General features: G+C 41.2%; 1 protein-coding gene across 13 annotated transcripts in view; it reads right to left on the bottom strand.

Moving 5' to 3' along the window:
* Nucleotides 1-17442, bottom strand: part of LOC131677187 (serine-rich adhesin for platelets) — a 945885-nt gene that overhangs the window by 129033 nt on the left and 799410 nt on the right. For all 13 annotated transcript variants that reach the window (XM_058956882.1, XM_058956887.1, XM_058956884.1 and 10 more), the window contains one exon: nt 5305-5809. In XM_058956882.1, coding sequence (XP_058812865.1) covers nt 5305-5809 — 505 coding nt within the window. The remainder of the gene's footprint in view (nt 1-5304; nt 5810-17442) is intronic.

Below are 17442 nucleotides of genomic sequence, written 5' to 3'. Positions count from 1 at the left end.
GCTTTCACTGATAGCATGAATAGTTTTCTGTTTGATCCCATAGTGCAATTTTTCTGCTTTCGATTTTGATCTTTTAACCGTTAAAACGACCAAAATGATAACAACCTGAGCAATCATTCCCTACTACATCACAACATCAAGTTTAGTTCTCAATTTGTTATCAGGCTCTGCTCGGGATGTTTGTTTGATAATACACAGATGGGTCCTTCCTTCCGCGACCAGCAAACGTTTCATTTGGTGTTGGACTGGATCGATGATCTCTTTTAAACTTCACATTTACCCGAGAATGGTCAAAATTAAAATTATCATGGGATGGTAATTTCTAAAACTACCATAATAGTTTTCAGTTACGAAAAGCAAAACTCTATGGAAGCTATTGTTGTTCTATAAAACGTGACAATTTTTTGAATTCTGGTTAATTTAAAAAAATTATTTGCCCTCTGATTGTTTTCAGCGATTTTGAAGGGGGGGGGGGGGGGGGGGTGACATAATTTTTAAAAAATATTTGTAATGGCCTAATTTGTTTTTGATTCTGATGTTTAGTTTCCAAGATATGAATGTTTGAATGCGTAAAAATGGCGCTTTTGCAGTTTTTTTGAATTATCTGTCGAAATTGACAATATAGATTAACAATGTATATGTTTTTAGACAGCTTTAACGAATACCTTTCGAACAAGCTATAGATTGTTGAAATCGGACCAATATTAAAAGAGATATTTAACATTAAATGCGGACGAAAGATTTTTATCATTTCCCATTGCCAGAAATATGACCAAAAACCTATTTTAATCCACCTAGCGGTGCAATTGTGCCTTTCTCAATCATGAATCACGAGAATGTGTGCGTTGTTTATATTCATTAAAAACTTTTAAATGCATATATTACATTTTATTATTATACCTCACATGACAACTATATACAGGAAAATAAATCATTATTCGAGTTCTAAAATTTTGAAAAAGAAAAAACAGCCACGGTAATATTGAACTGAAAAAAGGTGCGAAATCGGCAAAGTCCCAAAAAGTCGATTTTTATAAAAAAAATGTTTTTCGAGATAACATAAAATCTCGACGTTTCATGCATTTTAAAGATGTTTGGCATCAAAAATACGAATTCGATTTCTGAAATTTCATGAGGTCCCCCTTTTGAAAAAAAAAATTTGAGTTCCGGCTTATATGGGAATTTCATGTGTGACCGGACCGTTCAGTCTATATTTCCGGAACCATACAAGCGATCCGTGCGAAATTCTATAGACATCTGTGGGGATAATATAGCTATCATTTGGGACTAAGTTTGTGAAAATCGACCCAACCATTTCCGAGAAACTGATATGAGTTTGCTAGTTATGAAAGATGGCCGCTTTTCCCGGGCACTTCCGGAACCGTCTATGGTGGTTAATGTAGTCAACGAAAGTTTGGTTGGCCGTCGGTGACCTAGAACAGCAAATTTAAGTTGTTTGAGAGACATTTTAGCGAAATTTTTACCTTTTTTGCTTTCATCGGAGTATCGGTTTGAATCACAATTTGCTATGTGATCGCACGCCACAACCTGTAACTCCGGAACCGGAAGTCGGATCGGGATGAAATTAAATAGCCATTTACGGGGACGCAATACCTTTCATTTGAGGCCAAGTTTAGTCGAATCGGTCTAGCCATCTCCGAGAAACCGATGTGACTGTTATTCTGAATTTAGATACTTCCGCCGGGGCTTCCGGAACCGAGGATGGTGGCCAATGTGGCCAAATAGACTTTGAATGGATGTTAGTGACCTAATACTACAAATCGAAGCAGTTGTGGTCATATTTTGGAAAATTTTTCACCTTTATACATTCATTGCAGAATTTATTAAAATCGACATTTTCTGCGTGTTCGTACTTATCACCCTGTAATTCCGGAACCGGAAGTCGGATCCATTAGAAATTCAATAGCAGCCTATGGGAACGTTGCACCTTTCATTTGGGACTAAGTTTGTAAAAATCGGTTCATCCATCTCTGAGAAAAGTGAGTGAGATTGTGTTCGCGTACACACACAGACGCACATACACACACACATACATACACACACATACATACACACACACAGACATTTGCCGAACTCGACGAACTGAATCGAATGGTATATGTCACTTGGCCCTCCGGGCCTCCGTTAAAAAGTCGGTTTTCAGAGCAATTGCAATACCTTTCTATTGAGAAAGGCAAAACATGTAATCTATTATTAACGCCAAAACGGCTTATTTTAGGTCAATAGTATCTTCGGAGAATATAATGGAGGCAATATGCCCTTTCTTTTGGTGTTGTGCTTTTTCAGATTAATCCTCCTATGAGTGAGATATTTTAACAAATTTTCTTGGAAGTGATTATATCGAAATGATGCCTTCAGCAAATTTGTAGCTCTTACTTTTGCGAATAACTTTACTGAAGACTTCAAATATCTATTTTGAATACTTTAAAAGTTATGGCTTGTTGTTTGTGGATTACTCTTTGTCGCCTATTTTTTTGTTCAATATAATAATAATGCATTGAAATAAGCCAAACATTATTACGATAAAACGAATTTTGTATTTCATTTTTCTATCTACAACCGCTAGAAATAATCACCGAACACTTCCAAGTTGTCTGGAAGGAACTTTGTACGAACCTTCTGACTGCAATTTTTCAAACTTATAACCATCGGATCGATCTGAAACATATCGGAAAATGAAAGCGAAGTAAATAACTCCAAGAAACGGTGTAGCCAAGAGAACGTTTTGGGGTTTAACACCATACAACCCCCCCCCCCCACCCCCCCCCCCCCCCCCCCCCGCATCAGCCAAAAAATATTGGATTGAAGTTGATAATTTATTGATGCTGACTGATTTAATTCAATATTACAATAACAATTATCTGATCCGTAGATTGATAACCTGTTGTTGTAAACATCATGAGGACTTTTGATAAATTGTCGGAATGGGGTCCTGATATGTAACTGATCTATTGGTCTTGATTTCACAGTTGTCTAATAGCATCAATATCAAATTCCTGCCTGAAAACATTCCAATAGAAAATTTCAGAGTTCTGTAATCAATGATAATCCTCAGATTTATTTTCAAATCGAGCTCGTTTTTGTAGAGATGTACTGTAATAAGGGTCTTTATTTAATAGGAAGCGAAGTTAAAATTGATTTAATGTCTCTGAAACATAGAACTGCTCACCAAAAAAAATGCATAACTTTCAACATTTGCTAAAAATGTTTTTGCCTTTCTCATTCACTCTAAAATTCGTCAATCTAATCCCGACCGGCAGGGCCGAGTGTCATATGCCAATCGACTCAGTTCGTCGATATCGGAAAATGTCTGTTTGTGTATGTATGTGTGTATGTGTGTATGTGGAAAAAAAATGTGACCTCTGTTAATCAGAGGTGGCAGGATCGATGTTCACAAATGAAATGAAAAATTTTCAGAATCAAATTTGTATTTTTGATGCCAAATGACTTTATAATGCATGAAACATTGCGATTTGATGTAAACTCGAAAAAAATAATGTTTGACAAAAATTGACTTCGAGGGACTTTGGTACATTTTTGCCTTTCTCATATAGAAAGGTTATGCAATCACTCTAAAAATCGTCAATCATACCGGCCCGGAGGGAGTATGCAGTGAGGGGTTGCTACTTTAAAATTAAAACTAGTTTAAAATTTCTTAACAAGTTAAAAATTTTCGGCAGGACCCGGACCTCCCGGATCTTTCTCCATGATCCGCCGCTAGTTTTAAGCGATGTTTCAGTATCACATAGTATCTCAAGATCGTGGCTGTCGATCCATTGTATGTATGTGCAAATCGTACTGAACATGTAATATTCATTTCCACCATTGTATTGAACATAACCAGCCATGGAATCGTAGTCCGGACAAATGAGACAAGCACAATTGCACCACTAGGTGGATTAAGACAAGTTTTTTTTGGGAATGCGTCGAGTTGAGACGAAAACGTAATATGATTAATAACGAGGATAACACTTTCCGAATGTAGAGACAAATTTATGAAAAATGACGATTTCCATTCGACTCTAGTAGGTCCTGATCGATTTTGATGAGCATTTGATTTTTGTTGTATGACCAATTATATGTATAGGTCAAATTTTTAAAAACAGTAATTTAAGGTCAAGATAGCATCATTTTGAAACCGCCAATTTCGGAGGTTTAGTATCTTCGATGAGTTTTACAAACGTTAAACAGCGCACCATTTAATAAAATAATTTTGACGGTATACCGTCCAAGAAGTATTTATGGTGAATTTTCTCAGGTTAATATTCATGACTACAATAAAGTCTCAACAAATTCGCTAAAGACACGAACTCTGTTACTATTTTCTGAAAAATAATTCTGCATAAATTTAAAACTTCAAAAATTACGGTTTCGGAATTATGCCGTTTGGACAGTAAGATCGATTTTCACCAAACCCCCACCAACTGTAAAATTGGTATTGAAAAAAAACGTAAGGGCGATTCTTCAATGCTGATAGGTGGGACCGAAAAAGTAAACAATCGCCAAAGGGGCGATACTATCATTTTGTCAATTTCAATAGCAAACACAAATTTTAATTTAATAATTTGAGATACTTCATGAAGTTTTGGGTTTCGATCACTGAATCATGCAATCTAGGATGTAAAAACACAATAGTTCTTAAATAGGAAATAAAACCAAGTCTGGAAATATTCACTGTTGATTTTCTTTGAATGGTATTACTGCTAGTATCGCTTTTTTCAAGAAAAAGCGTTGATTTCTTAGTTCTCAGTCGCGTTAGAAATTTGAGTAAAGTATAAATTTCAAATCGATTCAAAGAAAAATTCGATTTTTTTGGCTCAGTACAATATACATAACCCCTTTAGGAAAATTCAGTTTTCCCACCACAATGCATTGATTGAGGAATTTAAATATTTTATTAACAGAGCATTAGCAATAATTCGTTTGTATGTCTATTTTTTGGGGCATTTTTTCGCTTTCCCATTGATTTGGTTTGAGATTTCTAGCACTGATGCTGTCATATGCTGATTTGAACGATTCTCTGAGTCCTGCCACTATCCCATGTAGTATGTGTTATCAAAAACACCGCGAAGCATCAAGTTCTAAATGTTCTCAAACGATATAATATCCGAAGAGAGTGATAAGAGTTATAAGAAATGTCTCATCACACTGTTAGGAGGATTAAAAACGTTTTCTATTTTAAAACGTCAAATGGCATAATATCACCGCAGCTCAATAAGACTATTGCGAAATACTGACCTATGTTTCAAATGAAAAAAGCTCATTGTTAACTATCAAACTTACCCGTCTCGCCCTTGATGCCGCCCAGCGTCAAATTTCCATTGGCATTTGATTTATTACCGCTGCTACCACCGCTACAACTACTGCTAGCATTACATCCGGTGGGTGATGAAGCCTTGGCTATCAGGGCACTGGCTATGTTTTGATGTTGCTGCTGCTGCTGCTGCTGCTCGACCGGGTCCAGCCCTGACAGTCGGCTGCTGCAGTTGCTACTGCTACTGTCCTGAATGAGATCAAATGTGGCGGAGGCGGCGGCGGAAGACTGCTGCTCCAGTCCGGCTGCCGAGGCACTCTGGAACGAACCGAGCATATCGGCTAGCATCTCCGGATCCGGATAACCGATGGTGAGACCGCCGTGGTCGGAGAGCGAAGTTCCGGCTGCGTCCGGTGCTTGTACGGCTTCACGCAACTGCAGTGTGACGGAACCTTCGGCACCCATCGAGGCGCTGCACATGAGAACACGGGGCGGTGCCAGGCCGGCCAGCGGTAGGCGGATGCTGTTCTGTACCTGGAAAAAAGGGCGAGATCAATGGGGGGAAAAGTGTGATTAGAACGGGGGTTTTTAAATCGAAAAAAAGAGGCTGTAATCGAATTTAGCACATTTTTAGCATACTATAATTATTTTTACATATTTTTGCGTTAAGCGTGTAGAAGATTAGCATGGTGTTTCCTAACCCCTCCCCCTCTCCTGACGGCATCCATTCGATGGCGATAAGCTCCTAACTAGAGCAATTTACTGAATAAACAAACAGAAAATAACAAGAATTTATAGCTGCCTATAAATAATGGCTTCTGCGTTCCGGTTCAGAGGCTGGTCAATGGTTTCAGCCCGCTGTGCAAGCGAAAAAAAAACTGTTAACGAACCGTAAAAAGAGAACCATTTCTTGCCATTGAGAGAAATAAAACCCTCATCGGTGCAGGGGAAACGCCGTACGCAAATTGTTCAAATGCCATTAACTATGTTTTTCCATTTTCTTCGCCTACGCCTACGTGCGTATCAATAATAAAAACAAATCATCGCAGCTTCCGGTTTGCTGGGCGTGGGGGGGGTGTTATTGAATATAAGCCGAGTATCGAGATGATTCGCCAGGAAGGGCCGTGTTCGTTCGAATCGCCACAGGAAGTCCAGTTCATCCCGGTAAAAATAGGTTCAGCTGCACTGCGGAATTTCCTTTCGGGTTTGCGGCCACCTTGTGGATGCGTCCGGTAGTGAGAGGAATATATCAATGCGCTTTTGCAGCGGTACGAATTCGGTGAGATTTTTTTTTTTTTTTTTTCCAATTCGTTTATTTGATAAGGCAGGTCTGCGTTAGCTTAAAGGTGCCAATTTTGTTTTGTTTTACATTTTAAATTACTTAAAACTAGGGGATTACATATTGATTAGCTAAACATATACACAAGGGGGTAATATAATTTTCGTAAGATTAGGGGGTCATTTAGTTTTTATGGCAATATGGTTTGACATTTTTAGCAATGAGATTATTGGAGCAAATAATGTTTAACTAAGGGGGAAAATTTATACGACTATCTTAAAAGTAGAAATAATTAGAGGGCGTGATTAAATTTTGTAAAGATTCGGAGACATTAATTAGAGTTATTTTATGTGGTAGTAGAGTTGGGCATTTTCAACGAGATCATATAATATAATAGTTAAAACTAGAAAAGGCAAGAAGAGCTAAATGCTTCATGAAGATATTTGGGGGGGGGGGAAGGGGTGTTACTTCTGTGTATAAGAGTCAGGGGAAGTAGGGTGGACAAACATGGCAGGGGGAGAACATTATTTCAGTTTCAGACTTCGGGAGATCAACGGATGGATTACAGAATCAGGGTGGCCTTCATCAGGAAGAATCATGTACTGGGACGCCGGGTGGTCGTTCTTAAGATGGCAGGGGTTTCTCCAGACGATTTCGTAGTGCGGCTCAGATGTTGATCGGCTACATTTCGAGTTGTGCGTGTGATGTTCGTGCTTTAGGTCCCGTGTTTGTTGGCTCATTTGACAGGGATGTTTTGTGTCGCCTTGGAGTCGCATCAAACCATCGTGGGTGTATGGTACAGGTGGAAGAGAGCGTTTCTGAGAATGATAAGGAAAAAGGGGCAGTTAAAGTTGGATATTGATGGTTTTTATGAAGGTGTATATAAGGGACATATAGAGGACATCGCGGCTTGCCAACACATCTCGAACCGGGACGTTGGGTGGTCTTCCTCGGGCCCGGAGGGTGTCCATAAGCCGAGACCTGGCGAAACTGTACTCGGTGCACGCCCAGACTATGTGCTCTATATCGTGATAACCGTCGCCACAAGCGCAGATACCACTCTCCACGAGCCCAATACGTCGGAGATGTGCATCCAGCGTGTAATGGTTCGCCATGAGTCGGGACATCACACGAATGAAGTCACGACCCACATCCATCCCCTTGAACCAAGGTTTCGTCGATACCTTAGGGACTATCGAATGTAGCCACCTTCCTAGCTCCCCATTGCTCCACGAGGTTTGCCAACTTTCGAGGGTTCTCTGATGAGTAATAGTGAAAAATTCGTGGAAGCAAATTGGTCTTTCAAAAACGTCACCTTCAATGGCACCCACCTTAGCTAAGGAGTCCGCCTTCTCATTGCCCGGAATGGAGCAATGAGAAGGGACCCACACCAAGGTAATCTGGAAAGATTTGTCAGATAAAGCACTCAGTAGCTCCCGTATTTTCCCCAAAAAATACGAGGAATGCTTTCCATGTTTCATCGAGCGAATAGCGTCAATAGAACTCAGACTATCCGAGACGATGAAGTAATGGTCTGCGGGTAATGTGTCAATGACTCCAAGGGTATACTGAATAGCAGCTAGTTCTGCGGCGTAAACTGAAGCAGGGTCACTGAGTTTGTAGGAGGCGGTGAACTTTTGATTGAAAATACCGAAGCCAGTGGACCCTTCGAGGTTTGATCCGTCAGTATAAAACATCTTAGAACAGTCGACTTCTCGGAATTTATTATAAAAAATATTTGGAACCACTTGTGGGCGTATATGGTCCGGAATTCCAATAATCTCATCTTTCATGGATGTGTCGAAGAAAACAGTAGATTCAGAAGTATTTATGAAATGCACACGGTTGGGATTGTAAGAAGAAGGGTTAATATTCTGCGCCATGTAATCAAAGTACAGGGACATAAAACGGGTCTGAGAATTGAGCTCAACAAGCCTTTCGAAATTTTCAATCACCAACGGGTTCAAGATATCGCATCGAATGAGCAATCGATATGAGAGTTCCCAAAATCGATTTTTCAGCGGAAGAACGCCCGACAGGACTTCGAGACTCATCGTATGGGTCGACTGCATGCACCCTAAGGCGATACGCAAACAACGATACTGAATTCTTTCGAGTTTGATGAAATGTATGTTCGCGGCGGATCGAAAGCAGAAGCATCCGTATTCCAGTACCGACAGTATCGTTGTTTGATACAACCTAATTAGGTCTCCTGGGTGGGCACCCCACCACGTTCCGGTTATTGTACGAAGAAAGTTGATCCTTTGCTGGCATTTCTGTTTCAGATACCGAATATGGCATCCCCAAGTACCTTTCGAGTCGAACCAGACCCCTAGATATTTTACTGTGAAGACCTGAGCTATAGTTTGACCCATTAATAGAAGCTGTAGTTGTGCTGGTTCACGCTTCCTAGAAAATACAACTAGCTCAGTTTTCTCCGTGGAGAATTCGATACCCAGCTTAATAGCCCATGCAGACAAATTGTCCAAGGTATTCTGTAATGGTCCTTGTAGATCGACAGCTTTGGGTCCCGTAACAGACACCACGCCATCGTCTGCAAGTTGTCTTAACGTGCAGGAATTGTCAAGACATTCATCAATGTCGTTGACGTAGAAATTGTATAACAGGGGGCTTAGACATGAGCCCTGGGGAAGGCCCATGTAGCTAAATCGTGATGTCGATAAATCACCATGCGAAAAATGCATGTGCTTTTCCGACAACAAGTTTAGTAAAAAGTTGGTTAAAAGTCGCTGAAAGACCATGCTGGTGCAGCTTCTCTGAAAGAATGTTGATAGAAACTGAATCAAAAGCCCCCTTTATATCTAGGAACACTGATGCCATCTGCTCTTTACTAGCATAGGCCATTTGAATTTCGGTTGAGAGCAACGCAAGACAATCATTCGTCCCTTTGCCTTTGCGAAAGCCAAATTGTGTATCTGACAGTAAGCCATTTGCTTCGACCCAATTGTCGAGGCGGGATAGGATCATTTTCTCGAACAACTTTCGGATACAAGATAGCATTGCGATCGGTCGATACGAATTGTGGTCGGTGGCTGGTTTTCCTGGTTTTTGGATGGCGATGACCTTCACTTGCCTCCAATCGTGTGGGACAATGTTAGCCTCAAGAAACTTATTAAATAAGCTCAACAAGCGTCTCTTGGCAGAGTCTGGCAGATTCTTCAACAAGTTGAATTTGATTCTGTCTAGCCCTGGAGCTTTATTGTTACACGACAAGACAGCAAGTGAGAACTCCACCATCGAAAAAGGTGTTTCGTTCGCGTTATCGTGACGGGACGCGGCGCGGTAGATCTTCTGTGCCGGGGCGGAATCCGGACAAACCTTCTTGGCGAAATCGAATATCCAACGGTTTGAATATTCCACGCTCTCATTAGTACTGTTTCGATTTCGCATACGTCGGGCTGTTCCCCAAAGAGTGCTCATCGATGTTTCTCTCGTTAATCCGTCGACGAACCGACGCCAATAACCGCGTTTTTTGGCTTTCATCAAACTCTTCATTCGCTTGTCTAACGTCGCGTACTGTCGAAAACTAGCGGGTAACCCGTCGTTCCGGAAGGTCTTAAACGCGGCGGCCTTCTCTGCGTACACGTCTGAGCACTCTTTATCCCACCAGGGATTGGGAGAACGTTTTTGTATGTTCGCGCCGGGTACTGGCTTAGTCTGAGCTTGATTCGCGCTGTCGAGAATCAAGCCAGCCAAAAAGCTGTACTCTTCCTCCGGAGGAAGTTCTTGAGTAGATTCGATGTTGTCGGATATCGCGGCAGCATAGCTCTTCCAATCGATATTTCGTGTGAGGTCATACGAAATATTGATTGTTTCCAATGGCCTTGAGCCGTTATTGATTGAGACTACGATCGGCAGATGGTCGCTACCGTGGGGATCAGGGATTACCTTCCACGCGCATTCTAACTTTAGCGAGGTCGAGCAAAGGGATAAATCTAATGCGCTTGGGCGCGCTGGTGGGGGAGGAATCCGTGTCATTTCACCCGTGTTTAGAATTGTCATGTTGAAGTTGTCGCAAATATTGTGAATTAAAGAGGAACGGTTATCATCATAAAGGCAACCCCATTCCGCACCGTGAGAGTTAAAGTCGCCTAAAACTAGTCGCGGTGCAGGCAGGGATTCTATGATGTCATGTAGCCGGCGATGCCCAATCGCGGTGTTGGGGGGAATATATATGGAAGCTATGCAAAGATCTTTGCCTTTGGTTGTTACTTGACAAGCGACAACTTCAATACCTGTTATCGAGGGAAGGTTAATTCTGTAGAAGGAATAGCGCTTTTTGATCCCCAAAAGCACTCCTCCATAGGGGGTGTCTCGGTCCAGGCGAATAATATTAAAGTCGTGGAAGTTGAGATCTATGTCGGAAGTTAACCAAGTTTCACATAATGCAAATGCATCGCAACTCAAATTATTTATTAAAATTTTGAAGGAATCGATTTTCGGGATGATACTTCTGCAATTCCACTGTAGAACAGTGATCAAATCCGTGACCTCGTTCGATGAGTTAGCCATCGAAGGATACAATCGCTGAAAGGAGGGGCCATTTAGCAGTCAACTGCTTCAAAAATGTTCTTACTGTAGGGAGAAAAGCTAACATAAGACTTTTAATAGGATCAGTTATATTGAATGTTTTTATTATCCAGTCCACAATGTCCGAGAGTTTGATAATTCCAGTGCCGCGATTATTCTCGAACTGGAACAGAGGAACACTTGGGATTTTTGATGTTCCGGGAAGTGCTGGGAACTCCTTCTCTGAGTTTATTCCTCCGAGACCAGGAGCTAATTGCTTCGGTTTGGTTGCAACACTTCCAATAGATGTGACTTTTTGAGTCCCGTCAAGGGATACCTTCTGGCCTTTACAACGAACTTTAGGAGAGGAAATGTTCCTCCTCTTCCTATAACTTCTAGGCGCCCTAGTAGATGTTCCCTCTTGTGGGTCATCAGCCTCGCCCTCGATAGGAGGCAAGTGAGCATAGATGTTTGTTGAGGTTGGTGGTGTAGCTTTCTTTAGCATTTCTGCGAAAGAACGTTCGGATCGTCCAGCAAGGGAACGTTTTAGTTTATCCCCGCGTAGTTTGTACGCGGGACATGCCGAGATATCATGCAGATTCTCTGCACAGTAAGGACACTTCTCAGCATTCTTACTGCACGAATCATCTAGATGATTCTCCCCGCATTTTCCACAGCGGGCCTTATTGCTACAATGGGTGGCTGTGTGACCCAATTGTTTACACTTTGTGCAATTCATGACCCGCGGCACAAACAGACGCACAGGCAGACGAACCTTGTGCAAGAGGACGTAATTTGGCAAAGCGGTACCAGCGAAGGTCAACCGATAAGAGTTTGATTGGGGGTACGTTTTTGAACCATCCCCCGCGACTACTACTGAGTGCAAACGCTTGCACTCGAGTATTTTCACTGGCTGAAGTAAGCGGTCTCTGAAACGGCCAACCCCGTACTGCAGCAGATCTTCGCATGTCAAACTGTCATCGGTGACAACGCCTTCAGACTGCACTTTCACAGCTGGAATATACACGTGATAGTCCTTCGTAAAGTGCTCGCAGCAAGCAATATCGTTTGCCTGCTTTGAGTTAGTCAGCACGACCCTCAGCCTGTCTGAGCGGACCTTTTTTATTTCGATCACAGCCGAGAACCGTTCCGTCAGGTCTTTTGAAATCTGTAATAGATTCAGCGATTTTGTTTTGGGCCGAAAGAAGACCACAAAGGGACCGGTCGAGAGCTCTGGATATTGTTTGGGTCGGGGGAGAGCCTTAGGAGTCGATTCGATCTCCATTTGGCCATCCGGGGAGGAAGCCATCGACACCGTCAACGCACGGGGTCAGCACCCGCGCAGACGGGAAAAAGCCGTAAATGTATCAAAAAGGTAGATTTCACTTATCTGTATACTCGTTTCCCACGACGCACCAGTCCAGCTTAAATAGCTGGTTATTGTTCAATCCTCGCTTTACGAACAAAAGGTTGAGGAATGTGGCCTAACGGTTAACACACGCACAAAAGAAAATAAAAGTCCAAACCTCGAAGAGGCAGAGAATGGCAAAATAACCTTGAACGCGGATTACTGCACTGTTCTTTTTCCAACAGATCGAAAACAAAACACTTCTATCTCGATCGAGCGATGCGTAGAGACTGATCGGTGAGATTTTGTTTTGGTATGATCCTGTATATGAAGAGACGTGATGTCGTTTGGAACTATAGATAGTTAACAAAATAAAATTCATTTTTGAGAATTGTCCTACTGGAGCTTCAGAACTGGGTTCTCGGAAGGGCTCCCTGACAAAATCACTCACTACAATTGCAGACGAGGCGGGAAATGTCACCCATCAAAGAACTAGTTAAGGCCCATTGCAGCATGCCGTGATTCTGAATGTGATATTGAGTGTACGGTTCAGACGTGCGGACGTAGGGTCTCCACGAACGTGTGTATCATCGCAAAGGGCTCGAGCGTTTGTATGTTAACGTGTTCGATCGCGTATGCGTTTGTATGTCGCTTGTACGTAACTTCGCGAGTATAAATTCGATTTTATAACCGCATGTTCGCGTGTGTGCTGAAATGATCGCGCGGACCGTGAATCTGATACCTAATTTTCAGTGCACAGTTCAGTTACTAGGAGATAGTGAGTTCCCCATCGCACTAGAGTGCTAGGTCATGTCGCCTTGAAACATGTTGTTTAGTGGATATGAGCGACATTTTTTTCAAAAAATCCAGCTGAAGGCATGAACCTAGTAGGCCGCTAGAGCTGAGGATAGGGACTTTCGGACGTGATCGATTCGTGATCGCGCGAACACGAACGTTTTTGTGGGTTCATGCTTGAGTCGGCGTTTGTAAATTCACAAGTGCTAAAACGTTCTGTTAATTAACATCCCGGATGTTCAGATGTTGATAAGATCGCGGGTGTAACTATGTGTTTACGTTTGTGATCAGGTTTGTATTATCGCGAAGAGCACGAGCGTTTGGAAAGAGAGAGAGATTGTGAGTTATATGAGAGAATATGCAATTGATTGTGTTAGTGAGTGTTGGTATTAGATTCATATCAAGATATAGAATACTAAAAAAATAACAAGCCGAATAATGATAAAAGAGGCGAAGAGATAAAGTAAGAGTGTATAAATTTGCCGAAAAAAAATACGGACCGGTCTAAACGATTCAATGTTCCGTTCGAAACATAACGTACTCGTGCGAAAGGAAAGTGTTTGTCAGCAATGAAAGCGCGTCAGATATTTCGCGTGAGTTAATAATATAATAATTTAAGGAAAAAACATGATCGAAAAAGAGAAGAAAAAGGAATCCAAAAGGATTGCTTCGAAGCGCAAACGTGATCGTTGTACAGCTAAGCAAGCACGTTAGCCGGAATGCACAATTTCAATTCCACACTCTGGTGACGACGAGGACACCGAAGAAGTTATTTGCAAGTACAAAACCAGACGCAGCCGCTGAAAAAACATGTTTTATCAACACTTCCTCATTTTCTAACCTGAATGATGTCAATAGATTGCATTTATTATTTGTGTTCTTAATTTTTAAATCATGCTCTTCGAATAAAAGTTGAACCACTGATTTACTAGGTGTGCACATTGTTTTATTTGACCTCGAATATAGTGACCTATCATGCCCTAAGATTTTGAAAATATCAAAAAAGTACCATCGCCTTATTGGATTTAGCTTGAAAAATATTTAGCCAAGCATAAAATCATCACTGCCAAAATGTTGCCAAATGTATAACCTTTCCAACGAGTGCTTGTTTGTAAAATCAATGCAAAAATACCGTCGAAGGAGCTCACCAAAAGCTGATCTACTTCACTCCACTCTACTCTACACAAAACAAACTAATGAAGTAGAAGAAAACAACACTAGCAACATGCAATCAAACTACTTGAACTCGTCTAGGACATGAAAGGACCCCATTAAAATGCCAGCAAATGAATTTTGTTTGGACTTTGCTGACCGGGAATGGATGATTTACGTGCGTTCTTCTTCGTTAATCTAAACTTCCCGAATTAATGGAATCAAAATGTTCTAATTGAACACCGGAAAACGTGACCAATGTATACTACTATAGATAAAATTGTACGAGAGGCAAAAATTACCCTCTATTCCATCATATATGCCATTTCTATTTACATTCATTGGCTCAGCTGTAACAAAACAATCAGACGAATCGACAAAGATGAGTGCACCAAATCAAACATATCACCCCACACCAACACGCATCCTCCCATAAACAGCTAAACATACGACTAGCACATAACAATTGTAGATTAATACTAGAAAAACTACTATTATTACAAAAACACTAATACTAGTAGGCATCTAATTTAACATTCCTTAATTGGTTGATCGTTAGCTTGGGCTGCTGCAAACTATGAAAAAAACGCCAAACATAAAAGGCCCAATAAGCCCTTTCGGTGTCCTCGATGCACCACTATTGAGGCAGTAGCTATCTTAAAGCAATGCCCTGCAATTGCTAAACACTACTTTATTTAAAATTGATGCACGAAATATGCTGAAAATATGGATTGTTTCGCCGGCCGAAACATTTGAGACTTTTAAGTAGCAGGAAGCACTGGGAAACCTCTAGAACTAAGACCATTAACTATTTGCTTCTCCTCTTTTAATCATTTGTAGGCAGGGCCAAAAATATTTTCTGGTAGGGAGCATCACCTCTTAAGCGAACACTTCAATTTTTCCTCACGACGCTGCTTGTACACGAGGCTTGTTGAGAAATCATGTGGATTTTCCTCACAGTAGACATTTCAGACATTAAGTCCCGTCAGCAGCAACTGATGCTAGATTAAACAGTGTCGCCTCTGATTGAAACAAGGGTTTATTGACAGAGCCGAATTCGTAATTTGGTAATCCTCTAAATCGAAACTCAAATCGTGATGACCACACCATCGATCTCAACCTCGCATGCGGATACATATACGCGATTACCCGTGGTAATTTTTTGATTATCTTAAAAATCACAATGCTATTTCACCACATCAAAACTATAGCAGATCCCATGTAGCGACTCTTTGTACACAGACTAACGAACATTTGTTGACGCAGCCTAATTAGCTTAAAGAAAATTGTTCCTGGTGTCTACAAAGCTATCTACTGAGTGATCAGTGCGATTTGGGTAAAAGAAGAAATATCTTTGAACTGGTTAGATGGACCCATATACACAATCTACAAGAAGGGCCATAAAGGTTGAGTCGGTAGTTATTGTGACATTTTAAATTGGTAAGTAAATTGCAGCATACTGAGTGATAGAATGCATAACACTTGCTATTGACGCCACTATTTTTCACTTCATCATTTCTTTTTCATATTTCGCCTCTCTTTTGGTTTTCTGAAGTTCACGCTTCATGGTCCGCTAGGTTTCTATCGGACGAAGCTCAGCACAATTTGGTGGGTTCATGTCTTTCCATAGAAATAGTCGCATGCCACTCCCGCACGGTTTTGGACTAGTGGCATGAAACCAAATTGCTCCAAAATAACGGTTTTAGATCACTCTGTTTCAAAAATGGCAAAAATCGCATTTTGACTCACTCAATTTAATAAATCTCAACCGTTTATGGTGCTTTTAATCACGAATGGTTCACTATTTTTACCACAAGTACAAATGGCCTGCCACATCAGGTGCTTCGAAACGAATTTCGACAGCTTTTCCGTATGAAACGATCATTCACAGTAAACTTGTTCTCACCTTTAAAATATTCCTGTTTCGGTAACAGCTTTAAATTCGCTTTGATGTAGCCCCCATCATTAACCCTTAAAAAGGTAAGTCAAAAGCAAGCATCGTCCCTAAGAGCCAGTGAAATTGAAAGCCTGTTTTCGGTCGTTTTACCCCTAAAAACCCAAAAAACGCTCGCTCATTTCTATTTCTATTTACAAGAACATAAAAACGCGAGAAAAATCCACCGGGCCTCTGCGATCTGTTAAGTTTTTGAGGGTTAAGGACGCAGGACTGATATTTCACTAACAGCGCTGGTTAAGAGATACCGGGCACGTGTTTTGGCGTCACTCTGATGGCGCGAATTGGGAAGTACACCTTAATACGTTTTCAACCAGGATGGTTTCTTGGCCCCACTGGACGAAACTTTGCGAAACATCAAGTTTTTTGGCCAAGCCCCGTGTCGATATATTCGGATTCCGCTTGAAATCAGCTATCCATGCTCTGTCCATTTCTTTTCGCGAGTTGATTCAGGTTCTCGTTCAGCTCCTGGCATGTAGTTCACTGTTATTCGTTTCTGGAAAATTTAGTGGACATTTGAGACGGTCGAATAATAAACAATCATCAGTTTATCCAAAGTGCGATGCGACAACACAGGATTTTGCATGAAGGTGAATAAAAACGACAGGATAGGGCTTAAATGCGCCTACTGGCAATTTATGCTGAATGAAACCGTTTACAGTCCCATACCTTCTCTGAGTGAAGCTAGGGGTTCTCAAATCAGTTACCACACTGTCGATCTCAACTTCACGCACGGGCGTGTACACGCAATAATTTATAGTAGAAGGCTCGTAAAAAACAATATCATTTACCTGTTTTAGGCTAATTACCAACACCCTGGACAGTTCCGTTACGTCGAAATATCCTTCTGCCATGACTTTTGAAATATTTAAATGATTTTAAAATCATTTGCCTTTAACCCGGAGGAAGATCACAAATGATCTGATCAAGAAGGCGATATTATTGAGGCGGATTTTTTAGGGGAAGGCATTTTTGCATGGGTGGTTGGAGCATGTGAGACTCTTTACACACAGACTAGCAAAATTTATTTAATTAAGCTCAATTAACTTTTTTCCGTTTATAGAGGTATAAAACTTTAGGGTCATTCGCCTATTCTCGGGTCAAGAAAC

Source organism: Topomyia yanbarensis, chromosome 1 (genome assembly GCF_030247195.1).
Source record: "Topomyia yanbarensis strain Yona2022 chromosome 1, ASM3024719v1, whole genome shotgun sequence".
In the NCBI taxonomy this organism is placed as follows: domain Eukaryota; kingdom Metazoa; phylum Arthropoda; class Insecta; order Diptera; family Culicidae; genus Topomyia; species Topomyia yanbarensis.
The sequence above is the reverse complement of the archived record's forward strand: the minus strand, read 5'-3'. Positions and strand labels throughout refer to the sequence as shown.